Genomic DNA, 15424 nt, shown 5'->3' on the forward strand with positions numbered 1-15424 from the left:
GAGTGTAAAAAGTTCATGTTCTGAGAAGGGTGAAGGCAAGAAATTCTCCTGTAGAAAGCATGGAGGCGGACATCCATCTTCTGTCAAAGATTTCAGCAGGGGTATATTTCTGAAAGTGGTTTGTAGCCTTGTAACTGGCTGTTTACCCTGTGTTTGTCGCCTTTGGCCCTTAAAGCAGCCACTGTCCCACTTGGAATTCACTCCTGGCAAAGGCTGACAAAACAGGAAGTGATTAGAATGGGATCAGTTTTTATGACTTTCTGAACTTCAGACGTTTAAAAACAAGTTATAACAGTGGATTTATTGCTTTGCTTTACCACCTCCGTTTCTTATAAAGGAACGCTGCAGGGGTTAAAGTATCAGCTCAAAGTCCTGCACAAATAACTGACGTAAGAATGTGATTTGCACACCAGCCTTCGTTGCATGTTAAAACTCAAAGCAGGCTTTTCTGGCATGGGGGGGGGGGGGGGGTAGTGGCGCGAGAAGTGGGGATAGGAATTGGTGGGGGTGAGTAGAGAGAAAAGGAACTGGGAAGAGGAGGGGAAGTTAAAGCTTCCCCTCCTTCTCTGCCTTCCATCAGAAACCAAACATGGCATCTTCCATGAGGAGCCTGTTTTCTGACCACAGCAGATACGTTGAATCTTTCCGGAGGTTTCTCAGCAGTTCCACGGAACACCAGTGCATGCAGGAATTCATGGACCAGAAGCTGCCAGGCATAATAGCAAGGTAACAAAAAAGGACGTTTTTGTCAGAGCCAAGCCTCGGGCTCTTTCTATGCGGTGATAGATGGGTCGAGCTCAGCCCTGCAGGCTGGGCGAGGGGATAAGAAGGAGCTACTGATAGCAGCTGCCGCCTGGCGCTCCTCGCCCCCCTGGCGCCCCTTCTCCTGCGGCGCTTTAGTTAGACGCTCGCTTTCAACGTTCACAGGCTCTGATTTGTGCAGTGTTTCCAGCCGCGCCGAGATAAGCGTTAACCATTTGAAGGCACACATCCATATGTTCATTTGGGAAAAGATACAGATCTTTGAGCTCAGATTTTTCAGCCCTCCTCCAGATTTTACGTGTCTCAAAAAAAATCCTAAACGGAGAGTCTAGTATTCTTTTCATTAGAATCAAATATAAATAATTACCAACTCCTGTTTGCCCCTGAGGATTGAGTGAGTGCTTCTCAGTTCTCCTAATGTCCATTTAAATTCACTTCTGTACTCATTATTATAGTTATCACTCCAAAAAAAATTGTCTTTTCCTTTCAACTTAATATTAGCAATGTGGTTCTTAAAAAAAAAAAGCATTTTTCCATTATCAGTGAAACTCACTAGCTCCTATCCTTCTTGCAGACCTCTTTTTTTGGTGATTAATGTGTTCAATTTGTGCCAGAGCTGATAAGCATTACAAGAGTAAAAGATTCCACATGCTAAAGATAATCAAATCACCTATCTGGAGGTGGATTGCTGTAACTTACTCTGCTTCAGGAAATAATGATAGAAAACTGGGAAGAAATGACTGACTGTGGATCCAATTTACAACAGCAACAGAAACTGATATTTTATCTTTTGCTGGATTTCTCTATTGTAGGCCTGACATTCTTTCACCAGGACAGTACCTCTGCCTGATCAGAGCAGGCATTGCTGGATGTGTAGGAGATTCCATTCCCCTATTTTTCTTTTTACTGTTAAAAATTTTTTTAATGTTTATTTATTTTTAAGAGAGAGAGACAGCCTGACAGAGTGTGAGTGGGGGAGGGGCAGAGAGAGAAGGGAACACAGAATCCGAAGCAGTGTCCAGGCTCCAAGCTGTCAGCACAGACAGTCATGGGGCTCAAACTCATGAACCTCAAGATCATGACCTAAGCTGAAATAGGATGCTTAGCCCACTGAGTCACCCAGGCGGCCCTCCCTTTCTGTTTTTTTGTGGTTCAGTTTTTACCTTTTTTTTACGTTTACTTATTTATTTTGAGAGAGGGAGAGAGTGCATGCTCAAGTAAGCAGGGGAGGGGCAGAGAGTGAGGGAGAGAACCCCATGCAGGCTTTGCACTGTCACTGCGGAGCCCAACACCTGGCTCAAACTCACAAACTGTGAGATCATGACCTGAGCCGAAACCAAGAGTCAGACACTTAACCTACTGAGTCACCCAGGTGCCCCATGGTTCAGTTTTTAAATGTTTTTTTTAATAGAGTATTATATAATTTATTACTAATTAATAAGTAATAGATAATGATGCCAAAATCAAAGCATACAGTACATTCAGATAACTTCTTCTCTAGGAACTAATAATTTACTTTTTTGGGTCTTTTTGCTCATTTATAAAATTAAAGGTAATGACTTAATTTCCGAATTCTTTTGTAGTACTAAAGGTCTGTGTTCATGTCTGTAGTTTATCCAGATCCTTGGTTTTGTTCGGTCATCAGTGGCTTGAATAGGTACCATGGATGGTTATAACATAATGAATGATGACCCCTATCTTCACAGGGTATACAATCTAGTTGGAAATCTTGAATATAGAATTTCTGAAAGACTGTAGAACTTTCAAAGGCATAATTAAATTTGCATTGCAGTGGTAAAAATACTGAAAATATTGCAAAAATTCCTAGCCCTACTCACTCCCATCTGACTCCCACTCTCCAGAAGCAACCACCTTCAACACTTTGAAATATTTCAGTTGTTTCTTATGAAATTTTCTTTCCTAATTCTAAATAACATGTTATTCTTGTCTTTCTTAATTTTACTGCATTAAAATAGCTAAATACGCACATTTCCTCCCCTATCATGTCAGTATATTTATTTTTTTAATTTTTAAAAAAAATTTTAATGTTTATTTCTGAGACAGAGAGAGACAGAGCATGAGTGGGGGAGGGACAGAGAGAGAGGGAGACACAGAATCCGAAGCAGGCTCCAGTCTCTGAGCTGTTAGCACAGAGCCTGACGCAGGGCTCGAACTCACAGAGCAAGAGATCATGACCTGAGCCAAAGTCAGTCGCTCAACTGACTGAGCCACCCAGGCACCCCTCATGTCAGTATATTTATGTCAAAATTTTTGGTTAAATAATTTGAATGTTTATATCATTTTGCCTATGTACATATTATTCATAATTGAATGATGAGTTATACTACAATCACATTTCCTTTCAGGTATTTTTTTGTTTTTCCTAGAGATAACTATTGTTTTTATTTTAGTTTCTTTTCTTAGTTTTCCATATATCTACTGATGTGAAAAAATGTTGGGGTTTGGGAAGGAACAGATAAGAAAGAATTCTTGAGATGTCTTTGGTGCAAAAGGTGTTTTTTAAATTTTTAGTTATTTAATTTTTCATATTTACTTATTTTGAGAGAGAGAAAGAGGGGTGGGGAGGGGCAGAGAGAGGCGAGAGAGACTCCAGAGCAGGTTCCATGCTGTCAGTGCAAAGTCCTACACAGGGCTTGATCTCACAAACCATGTGATCATGACCTGAGCCAAAATCATGAGTCAGACACTTAACCGACAGAACCACTCAGGTGCCCCAAAGAAGGTGGTTTTATTAAAGCACAAGGACAGGACCCATGGGCAGAAAGAGCTGTACAGGGGTTCTGAGGAGTGGCTGATTATATACTTTTGAATTGGAAAGGGGTTAGAGATAGCATTAAGTGTCTAAAAATTTGGAAGCAATGTTTCCAGGACCTTGAGGAACTAGCTTTTGTTAGGAAAAGGTCATTTACTACTATTTAGTTAAACCTTAGTCAAGAGACCCTTCAGATGTATATCAAAGGACCATCTGCTTGGAGGATCATTGCTAACATATATCTGGGGAGAGTAGAGAGAAAGGAAGCTTCCAAAGGAATTTTTATATGTTAAAGGAGACTTCTAGAATCCTGAAGTTCAGGCTAATGTTAAGCCAAGGCTGCCTTTTGCCCTTAGCAAAATATTAACGTCGAGGTAGCTAAGCTCCTTGAGGAAGGTCACTCTGTCTCAAGGACATGTCAATGGGCTGTAAGTTGTAAGGAAATTTAACTTTTTTCTTTTGTTTCGTTCTCCACATCACTATCACTACTTATACCCCAAGCAGAAGTATTAATCGTCTCAATACAGTCCAGCAGATCAAGACATCTGTTAACTTTTCCCTATGGGAACATCTATTCTGGAGCTCTGTTCATTTTTTCAGTCTGTGGTGATTTGCTGTCCGTCTGCTATACAATTATTAAGATAATTTATTTCACCTTCTAGATATTCTCTTCCCTTCTCTGCAATATTGGATTCCCTAATTCTAGATCTCATGCCATTCTTTTCTTGATTTCTTTTGGATTGGAAACAATCCCCTATCTGTAGGTGAAGCATGGGGTGGGGAGAATTCCAGTATAGCTGTAAATAATAAAGTTTTTTGTTGTTGCTATATGTAATGCATTTAGAGCCTTGACTCTAAAGTCAAGTAGTAAGTAGTAAGTGGTAAGTTTTCAATAATTATTAATCATTACAATATATGAAATGGGATAATAATAGTGTCTAACTCATAGAAGAGTTGTGAAGTTTCAGAGTGAAATCACTTAGCTGTGCCTGGAATAATAATAATAATTGCTAATATTTTGTTGAGTGCTTGTCACGTACAGACATATTTCTAAGAGATTTACATGAATTAAATAATATAATACAACTCCTCCTTAAGCCAGCTACTATTATTACAGTCCTACACAGTAGATGGTATTATTATCCTATTCCATAGGTAATAAAGATGCAGAGAAATTAGACAATTTGCTCAAGGTAACATATCAGTAAGCTGGGATTTTGACCTTGGTACTCTGCTTCATAGCTTCCCTGTGCTAATTACAATATAAAGCAGTTTTAAGAATTAACCAAGAGCATAGATAGAGATGGGTGTATCAGGACTATGATTATGAATGGGAAGATAATTAGAACTAAGAAAGGCAACTCATTCATATGTGCTCTTGACTCTATCCTTTCCAGTTTTCTTAAAAACCTTGCTTCAATCTCTGTTTTTGTCATGCTACTCTGTGTAGGCTCTTTCACTTCAGGGGGAAAAAAATCTAAAGTGCAAAGAAACAAGCACTACTCTTTCAGTTCCTGCCTCCTCTTCCCATTCTTACTCTTTCGTCCTATGTCAACAATCTCTAGCTTCTTCCTCTTTATTTAGTTTGCTTTTAATCTCACTGCCATCAGACTTGTGCCCTCAACCTTCTTTTAAAACTATTATCAAAGATATTCATATTGCCAAATTCATTGGAGATGATTCCTCCTTTATTTTTTGGTGGTACACTCGGCTACTGTTGACACTACCTATGGCTTTCTCAGAGTTTCTCTAATTCTATCCTCTATGAGCTTTATTGTTTTCCTCTTTGTCCCCTTTGTGGGTTCCCCATAATGCAGTGACTTTTAAAAGTTGACATTGCATATCATCCCACTGAGCATCTAATTCTTTGTAATATGCTTGGGTGATAAAATCTAGTCTCCTAGTTTTGACCATTAGCTTTATGATGCTAATTCTCCAGAATACATCATCGACCCTGATCTCTCTCCCACTCAGCTTAAATCTTGCATATCCAAATGTCTGTAGATACATACTTATTAAAAACATTCTTGAGGGTTTTTATCAAGAAAGGGTGCTATATTTTGTCAAAGGCTTGTTCTGCATCTATTGAGAGGATCATATGGTTTTTATCCTTTCTTTTATTAATGTGATGTATCACGTTGATTTATTTGTGGATATTGAACCAGCCCTATAGCCCAGGAATAAATCCCACTCGATTGTGGTGAATAATTCTTTTAATGTATTGTTGGATTCAGTTTGCTAGTAGCTCATTGAGAATTTTTGCGTCCATGTTCACCACGGAAATTGGTGTGTAGTTCTCCTTTTTAGTGGGGTCTTTGTTTGGTTTTGGAATCAAGGTAATGCTGGCCTCATAGAACGAGTTTGGAAATTTTCCTTCCATTTCAATTTTTTGGAACAGTTTCAAAAGAATAGGTGTTAACTCTTCTTTAAATGTTTGGTAGAATTCTCCAGGAAAGCCACTCAGCCCTGGACTCAAGAAAGTAGGGAAAGAAACACCTCATGATAATAAAGGCCATATACAAGACCCACAGCTAATATTATCCTCAATGGGGAAAAACTGAGAGCTTTCCCCCTAAGGTCAGGAACACAACAGGGATGTCCACTCTCACAATTGTTGTTCCATATAGTGATGCAAGTCCTAGCCTCAGCAATCAGACAACAAAAAGAAATAAAAGGCATTCAAATCAGCAAGGAAGAAGTTAAATTTTCACTCTTTGTAGACGATATTATACTCTACATGGAAAACCCAAAAGACTCCACCAAAAAACTTCTAGAACTGATAAATGAATCCAACAAAGTCACAGGATATAAAATCAACGTACTGAAATCTGTGGGCATTTCTATACACCAATAATGAAGCAGGAGAAAGAGAAATGAAAGAATCAATGTAATTTACAATTGCACCAAATACCACAAAAAACCTAGGAATAAACTTAAGCAAAGAGGTAAAAGATCTATACGTTAAAAACTACAGAAAGCTTATGAAAGAAATTATAGAAGACACAAAGAAATGGAAAAACAATCCATGCTCATGGATTTGAAGAACAAACATTTTTAAAATGTTGATACTGCCCAAAGCAATCTACATATCCAATGCAATCCCTATCAAAATAATACCAGCATTCTTCACAGAGCTAAAACAAACAATTCTAAAATTTGTATGGAACCAGAAAAGACCCCAAATAGACAAAGTAGTGTTAAAAAAAAGAAAAAGAAAGCTGGAGGCATCAGAATTCCAGGCTTCAAGCTGTATTACAAAGCTGTAATCATGAAGACAGTATGGTACTGGCACAAAAACAGATACATAGGTCAATGGAACAGAACAGAAAACCCAGAAATGGACTCACAAACGCATGGAAAACTAATCTTTGACAAAGCAGGAGAGTATCCAATGGGAAAAAGGCAGTCTCTTCAGCAAGTGGTGTTAGGAAAACTGGACAGCGACATGCAGAATGAACCAGGGTACTTCCTTACACTATACACAAAAATAAACTCAAAATGGTTGAAAGACCTAAATGTAAGACAGGAAACCATCAAAATCCTAGAGGAGAAAACAAGCAACAATCTCTTTGACCTCGGCCACAGCAACTTCTGAGTATACCTGTCTGCAGAGGGAAGGGAAACAAAAGCAAAAATGAACTATTAAGATCTCATCAAGATAAAAAAGCTTCTGCACAGCAAAGGAAACAATCAACAAAACTAAAAAGCAACTAACTGAATGGGAGAAGGTATTTGCAAATGACATGTTGGGTAAAGGGTTAGTATCAGAAAATCTATAAAGAATTTATCAAAATCAACACCCAAAAAACAAATCATCTAGTGAGGAAATGGGCAAAAGACAGGAACAGATACTTTTTGAAAGAAGACATCCAGATGGCTAACAGACACATGAAAAGATGCTCAACATCACTCATCATCAGAGAAATACAAATCAAAACCACAATGAAATGCCACCTCACACCTATCAGAATGGCTAAAATTAACAACTCAGGAAACAACAGATGTTGGCAAAGATTCAGAGAAAGGAGTACACTTTTGCAGTGCTGGTGGGAATGCAGACTGGTGCAGCCACTCTGGAAAACAGTATGGAGGTTCCTCCATAGAGGAACTACCCTATGACCCAGCAATTGCACTACTATTTATCCAAAGGGTACAGGTGTGCTGCTTCGAAGGGGCACATGCACCCCAATGTTTATAGAAGCACTATTAATAATAGCCAAATTATGGAAAGAGCCCAGATGTCCATCGACCAACAAATGGATAAAGAAGATGTGGTGTATATATATACAATGGAATATTAGCAATATAAAAGAATGAAATCTTGCCATTTGTAACAACATGGATGGAACTAGAGTGTATTATGCAAAGCAAAATAAGCCAAAGGAAGATAAATATCATATGATTTCACTCATATGCGGAATTTTTTAAATTCTTTTACTCATATGCAGAATTTAAGAAACAAAAGAGATGAACATATGGGAAGGGAAGGAAATATAAGATAAAAACAGAGGGAAGTACACCACAAGAGACTCTTAAATAAAGAGAACAAACTGAGGGTTGCTGGAGGGGTGTGAGGGGGGGATGGGCTAAACGGGTGATGGACATTAAGGTGGGCACTTTTTGGGATGAGCCCTGGGTTTTATACATAAGTGATGAATCACTAAATTCTACTCCTGAAATCATTTAAATGAAATCTTGGATTTAAATAAAATTAAAATGATTTTTTAATCATTTAAAATGCAAATAGATTGGATTTAATCCAAGTGCTGCAAGTATTTTATTCTTTTTAATGAGGTTGTAAATGGGATTGCTTTCTTGATTTTTCTTTCTGCTAGTTTGTTGTTAGTGTACAGAGATGGTATAGATTTCTGCAATTAATTTTGTATCCTAAAATTTTACTGAACTTATACTTTTAATAGTTTTTTAGTGGAGTCTTTAGGGTTTTCTATATATAGTGTCGTGTCCTCTGTAAATAGTGGCAGTTTAACTTTTTCCTTACCAACTTAAATGCCTTTATTTCTTTTTCTTGTCTGATTGCTGTGCCTAGGACTTCAGTATTGTGTTGAATAACAGTTGTAAGAGTGGAAATCTTTGTCTTATTGCCGACATTAGAGGGGAAGCTTTCAGCTTTTCACGAGAGTATGATGTTAACTGTGGGTTTTTCCTATTTGGCCTTTATCATGTTATGGTATGTTCCCTTTAAGCCCACTTTGTTGAAAATTTTTATCATGAATAAATGTTTAATTTTGTCAAATGTCTTTTTTTTGCATCTAATGAGATGATAATATGATTTTTATCCTTCATTTTGTTAATGTGGTATATCATGTTGATTGATTAGCAGATATTGAACCATCCTCATATCCCAGAATAAATCCTACTTGATTGTGGTGAATGATCCTTTTAATGTATTGTTGAATTCAGTTTGTTAATATTTTGCTGAGAATTTATGAATCTATTTTGGATCTTGGCTATTTTGTTTTGTCTTCTTTTGTTTTTGTAGTGTCTTTGTCTGATTTTTATTTTGGTATTAGGGTAATGCTAGTTCCGTAGCATGAATTTGGAAGCATTCCTTTCTCTTCCCTTTTTTGGAATTATTTGAGAAGTATAGGTATTAGCTCTTTAAATGTTTGGCAGAATTCCCCAGTGAATCCTTCTGGTCCTGGACTTTTGTTTGTTGGAAGTTTTTTGATTACTGATTCAGTTTTGTCAATAGTAATCTGCCTGTTCAGATTTTCTATTTCTTCCTGATTCAGTCTTAGAATCTTCTATTTCTTGGTGTATGATTTGTTGGTATATAATTTTTCATAGTAGTCTCTTATAATCTTTTGTATTTCTATGGTGTCAGTTGTAACTTCTCATTCATTTCTGATTTTATTTGAGTCCTCGCTCCTTTTTTCTTAATGAATCTGGCTAAAGTTTTATGAATTCTGTTTATCTTTTCAAAGAATCAGCTCTTGGTTTCACTGATCTTTCCTATTGTTTTTTAAGTATTTAATTTATTTATTTCATCTCTGATCTTTATCATTTCCTTCCTTCTACTAATTTTGAATTTTGTTTATTCTTTTCCAAGTTCTTTTAGGTGTCAGATTAGATTGTTTGAGATTTATCTTGTTTCTTAAGTAGACAAGTAGCACTATAAACTTCTTAGAATTGCATTTGCTGCATCCCAAACACTTTGCACTGTCGAGTTTCCATTTTTATTGTTTCCAGATTTTTTTTTAATTTCCTCTTTGATTTCTTAGTTGATCCATAGGGTTTTTTAGTAGCATACTGCTTAGCCTCCATGTTTTTTTTCCCCATTTTTTTCTTGTAATTGATTTCTAGTTTCATATGGCTATGATAAGAAAAGATGTTTGGTATGATTTCAGTTATCTTAAGTGTATTGATACAAGTTTTGTGGCCTACCATGTGCACTTGAAAAAAAAAGGGTATTCTGCTGTTTTTGAATGGAATGCTCTCTATATATCTGTTAAGTCCATCTGATCTAATGTGTCATTCCAAGCCATTGTTTGCTGATTAATTTTCTGACAGGATGATCTATTCATTGATGTAAACGTGTTGTAAAGCTCCCTATTATTATTGTATTACTGTTAATTCTTTATGTCTGTTAATATTTGCTTTATATATTTAGGTGTTTCTATGTTGGGTGAATAAATATATATAGTTGTTAATTGTTTTTGTAGTTCTTTTTCTCTTGCTCTATTGCCATGTGATTTGATGACTTTCTTTAGTGTAAAGCTTGGATTCCTTTCTCTTTATTTTTTGTGTACTTATTACAAATTTTTGGTTTATGGTTACTATGAGACTCATATATAACATCTTATGTATATATCAGTCCATATTAAGTTTACGGTTGCTTAAGTTCAAACATATTCTAAAAGAAAAACATTTTTACATCCCCCTCTACATTTTATGTATATGATGTCATATTGTATATCTCTTTATTCTGTGTAATCCTTAACTAATTTTTGTAGATATAATTTATATATATATATATATATAATTTATTTCACTACTTTTGTGTTTTATACTTCATTTTAGCTTTATTTGCTTTTACCAGTGATTTTTTTTTTCCTTTCATAATTTTCTTACTTCTAGTTATGGCTTTTTATTTTCCTTGTAAAGAAGTCACTTTAGGGGCGCCTGGGTGGCCAGTCGGTTAAGCGTCCGACTTCAGCCAGGTCACGATCTCGCGGTCCGTGAGTTCGAGCCCTGCGTCAGGCTCTGGGCTGATGGCTCAGAGCCTGGAGCCTGTTTCCGATTCTGTGTCTCCTTCTCTCTCTGCCCCTCCCCCGTTCATGCTCTGTGTCTCTCTGTCCCAAAAATAAATAAAAAACGTTGAAAAGAAGTCCCTTTAACATTTCTTGTGTGTCTGGTTTAGTGGTAATAGACTCCTTTAATTTCGGTTTGTCTGGGAAATTCTATATCTCTTATTCAATTTTGAATGTTAACCTTGCAGCTAGAATATTCTTGGTTGTAGGTTTTTTCCTTCTGGCCTGGAAAGTTTCTGGTGAAAAATCAGCTTATAGCCTTATGAGATTTCCCTTTTACACAACTGTTTTCTTTTCTCTTGCTGCTTTTAATATTTTCATCTTATCTTTAATTTTTTTATATTGTAATTATTATGTATCTTGAGGTAGACCTCCTCTGGTACATCTTGTTTGGGGCTCTCTGTGACTCCTGGAGCTGTTTCCTCCCACAGGCTGGGGAAATTTTCAGTAATTATTTCTTCAAATAAGTTTTCTGCCTCTTCTTTTCCTTCTGGCACTCCTGTAATATGAATGTTAGTACACTTGATGTACAGAGGACCCTTAACTTATCCTCATTTTTTAAAAAATTATTTTTTCTTTTTGCTGTTCAGCATTGGAGCTTTTCACTATCCTGATTTCCAGATTGATCTGTACTTCTGCATCCTCTAATGTGCTGTTGATTCCCTCAAGTATATTTTTCATTTCAGTTACTGTGTTTTCAAACTCTTATTGGTTCTTTTTTACATTTTCTGTCTCTTCACTGAGGTTCTCATGGAGTTCATCCACTCTTCTTCCAAATCTAGTGAGCATCATTATAAACATTACTCACATTTCTTCATCAGGTAGTTTGTTTAGTTCTTTTTCTGATGTTTTGTCTTCTTCTTTTGTTTGGAACATATTCCTGTGTCTTCTTTTTTTTTTTTCAACGTTTTATTTATATTTGGGACAGAGAGAGACAGAGCATGAACGGGGGAGGGGCAGAGAGAGAGGGAGACACAGAATCGGAAACAGGCTCCAGGCTCTGAGCCATCAGCCCAGAGCCCGACGTGGGGTTCGAACTCACGGACCGCGAGATCGTGACCTGGCTGAAGTCGGACGCTTAACCGACTGCGCCACCCAGGCGCCCCCTGTGTCTTCTAATTTTACCTGATTCTCTGTGTTTATTTCCACACATTAGGTAGATCAGCTATATCTCATAGTTTTGAAAGTAGTGGCCTTGTGTAGAAGGCATCCTGAGGGAGCCAGTAGTGCAATGCCCCCATTCACTAAGGGTACTCTAGGGGTATCCCCTCTGTGGGATACATATGTATTCCTGTTGTGACTAGGCTGAAACTACTATGGGCACACTGATGGGTGGAAATAGCCCATAGCCTGGCTGGCTGAGAGACCAAGCTATAGCTTCTGTGGGCTCACTGGTCAGTGGTATGAGCGCCCAACACAGCCCGCCGAGAGGCCCAGCCACAATTACGGCAGTCATACTGGCAGGTGAGGCTGCCCCCAGTATCCTTGGCACAGAAGTCACTTTGGAGGAGAACTGGTATCAGCTGGGGTTGTCTTCTGGGTGTGGTGGGGTATGAGCCGCTTTGTAGGGGTATCTGGTGGGGCAGGTCTGGTGGGGCATGCCGGGCAGTGCAAGCAGTAGATGGAGAGTGTCATCATTGGCCCCTACCAATATCCAGCAAGCTAGGCTGAAGAAGGGCAAGAAAAATGATGCCTTCCAGCATTTCCACTCCTGGAGAAAGCTTCTAAAGGTCCCTGCTCCTCCAACACACATCCTAAAATTAGTCAAGAAACTTCCTTCCTATATGGTTCAGGCACTTTTCAAATTTCAGTCTCTGTACTGGGTCTCTGATTGAGTGATATTAGGAGCAGAGTGTTGGAGAGCCTGGGTGGTTCAGTCAGTTAACGTCCAACTTTTACTCAGGTCATGATCTCACAGTTTGTGAGTTTGAGCCCTGCATCAGGCTCTGTGCTGACAGCTCGGATTCTGGCGCCTGCTTTGAATTCTTTGTCTCCCTCTCTCTCTGCCCCTCCCCACTCACACTGTCTCTCTCTCTCTCTCTCTTTCTCTCTCTCAAAAATAAATAAACATAAAAAAAAAAAGAGCAGAGTCTCAGTTTCCTATAGCCCTCCTGGCTCTCCTGGAGTTGAGTCCTACTGATTTGCAAAGCAAGATACTATGACAGCTTGTCTTTTTGGTATAGGTTCCATGACAGGGGATGCCTCAGGTGGGGCTTGATCTCCTCACTCCTCAGGAAGGATCTGCATGCCTTTGATGTCCTTCCAGCCTGTAGTTGCCATGCTAGGGTGTTGGTTCCCTAACACATCTCTGCCCCTCCTACCCTTCTCCAAAGGGCTTCTTCTTTATGTCTTTAGCTGTAGAAAATATGTTTTGCTAGTTCTCAGGTTGTTTTCAGGGTGAGTTGTATTATATGTCATTGTGACCTCAGTGTGTCTGTGGGAGGAGATGAGCTTGGGGTCTTCCTACTCTGCCATCTTTCCCTTCTCTTAATATTGGGCTTTATTATCTCACATTTCAACTTTAAAGCAAAGTAGTGTCTTATTCATTTTTACATCCTCAATGCTAAATATAGACACATAATAAATGTTTAATAAACATTTTTTAATTGAAAGGAAGTTAGCAAGGAAGAAGGAAGGCAGATATACAGTATGAATCTCCTTAGCCTTTTTCCCATCTATAACGAATGGCTTATTAGATCACTAGACTCAAAGGCCCACTTTTTCTGTTCTTACTCTCCAAGCAATCTCTAAACAAATGGTGTTTCCTATTTCTGAGATGTTTATAGTAATGTTTCTAAAAGTCTTCCAATCAAGATCATTAATGAGTGGGACATATTTTCTAAAGATTTCTAAAGACACTAGCGTAATCACTGACGTGAGTGTGACCTTTCATGTTGGCCTAGTTTTTGTTCACTATAAATTTTTCTCTTCCACTAGAGTTGATAATCAGATTTTACAAGGCACATGGCAATCTTTTTATTAAACTATATAATTTTTTTTTCAGGATTGGAGATACAAAATCAGAAATTAAGATTCTAAGCATTGGCGGAGGTGCAGGTATGAATAACACATTTTTAAAATTTGTATTTCACCCCAAACATCATGCTTTTTGATGGCATATTGTTCATTCTTTAAGAAAACTATTTTTCTTTGCTCCTGGAAGAGATTAGCTTATTAAAACTAGTAAGAGCAGGATCACTTCAACTAAGATCAAGGCCCCCATCGTTTTATAACACTTAGGACTTAAGCCTCCATTAGTATCCAGAATATGGATAAGATATGGCTTTTTCATTCTTTTTTATAAGTGGAAAACCACATAGGATGGCTTTGAGGATAACTTTTGTGCAAAATGATCTAACTGTTCACAGTAAAGGGAAATTTCATTAGACATTCCTTAAGCTTGTGCCACTTAAGTGAGGTCCATGGACCGCTTGCAGCTTTGCAAACTTACTGGACCAGGAGGAGGTAAGAATGCACTGGAATGAAAATCAGTGCACAGCTCCCTTCATTGAGAAAGTATCACTATGGGGGGAAATATGTTTAATGACATAGTTAACTTATACTGTTGTGACCCAACTCTGAGTTGCACTGGCTAAAACTATTTCCTTCCTCTGATTCAGTTTCAAAACTGCCCTCCAAACATTCAGCACACTCCCAAACCCACTTTTATAAGCACCTCATGGTCTCTCTACTCTTTGATCTGTGCTTTCATCCTAGGAGAAAATGGGAAATCCGGAAAAGCAGATTGATGTGGGTGTGGTATGAAACGTTGTGCCCTTGGCTGATACATAACTTCTGTATAATCATCAGTAAAATGGAAACAATGAATTATATCTTATAAGGTTGTAGTGAGAATTATATAGATAACATTTATATCATGGTTAGCACATTGTTACTACACCTGTAAGGTACAGGCTGGTCCTTCAAAAATAAAACAAAACATTTCACGTGCAGACTTCGCCTCATATCAAACTCCTGAGTAGCATTTGTTTTATTTTTAACTTGCTAGTCATCTGGAGATCTGATTTAATATATCAATATATAAAATAGAGTTACATATATTATTCACATATTTATATCTTTCTTTATTTTCTTTTGACTGAGCAATGGCTTAGTATTGGTTACTTCTTGGTAACAAGTCAACAGTACACTACAACTTTTTATATAGTGCCAAGTGTTAATCTCTTTAGTTTCTTAAGTACTCTAGTGACACATGAATGAGTTAAATTGTGGCCCATGTTTACACAAAGATAACCAGGAGCCCTCTAATGGAATAGAATTACTAGTTTTATGTAATCATTTGTTCATTTTTTTCATAAAACATACTGTGTGTGATATAATGTAATGAGGGCTAACTCTTAAAATAATTTTTCTTTATTATCATCTTTCACCAAGAAAATAAAAACCAACAAGGACAAATAATGAAAGATATTATCATGAATGATATTATAGAGATTGTTTAAGCTAAAGTACCCTCTCGTTGCCTACTGATATTCTAAGTCCTAAGGATTATAAAAGGGAATTTGTTTCACCAAGACAGTCCTTTCCAGTGAGTTTTACATATTAGTTTCAGGCATCCAACAGTCACTGAAACTATCGTTTGATAGTGTCACTTGTG

At 37.6% G+C, this 15424-nt stretch overlaps 1 protein-coding gene across 2 annotated transcripts in view; it reads left to right on the forward strand.

Moving 5' to 3' along the window:
• Nucleotides 1-257: 257 nt before the first annotated feature.
• HNMT (histamine N-methyltransferase) overlaps nt 258-15424 on the forward strand; it is a 47236-nt gene continuing 32069 nt past the window's right edge. The window contains exons 1-3 of one of the 2 annotated variants that reach the window (XM_086718482.1): nt 258-389; nt 581-726; nt 13811-13863. In XM_086718482.1, coding sequence (XP_086574608.1) covers nt 590-726; nt 13811-13863 — 190 coding nt within the window. In that variant the 5' untranslated portion in view covers nt 258-389; nt 581-589. Of the gene's footprint in view, nt 390-497; nt 727-13810; nt 13864-15424 lie in introns of those variants that run through there. The other variant, XM_025934342.2, reaches the window with a different exon arrangement.

This window comes from Puma concolor, chromosome C1 (genome assembly GCF_028749965.1).
Source record: "Puma concolor isolate L17-30 chromosome C1, mPumCon1.1.hap2, whole genome shotgun sequence".
Classification (NCBI taxonomy): domain Eukaryota; kingdom Metazoa; phylum Chordata; class Mammalia; order Carnivora; family Felidae; genus Puma; species Puma concolor.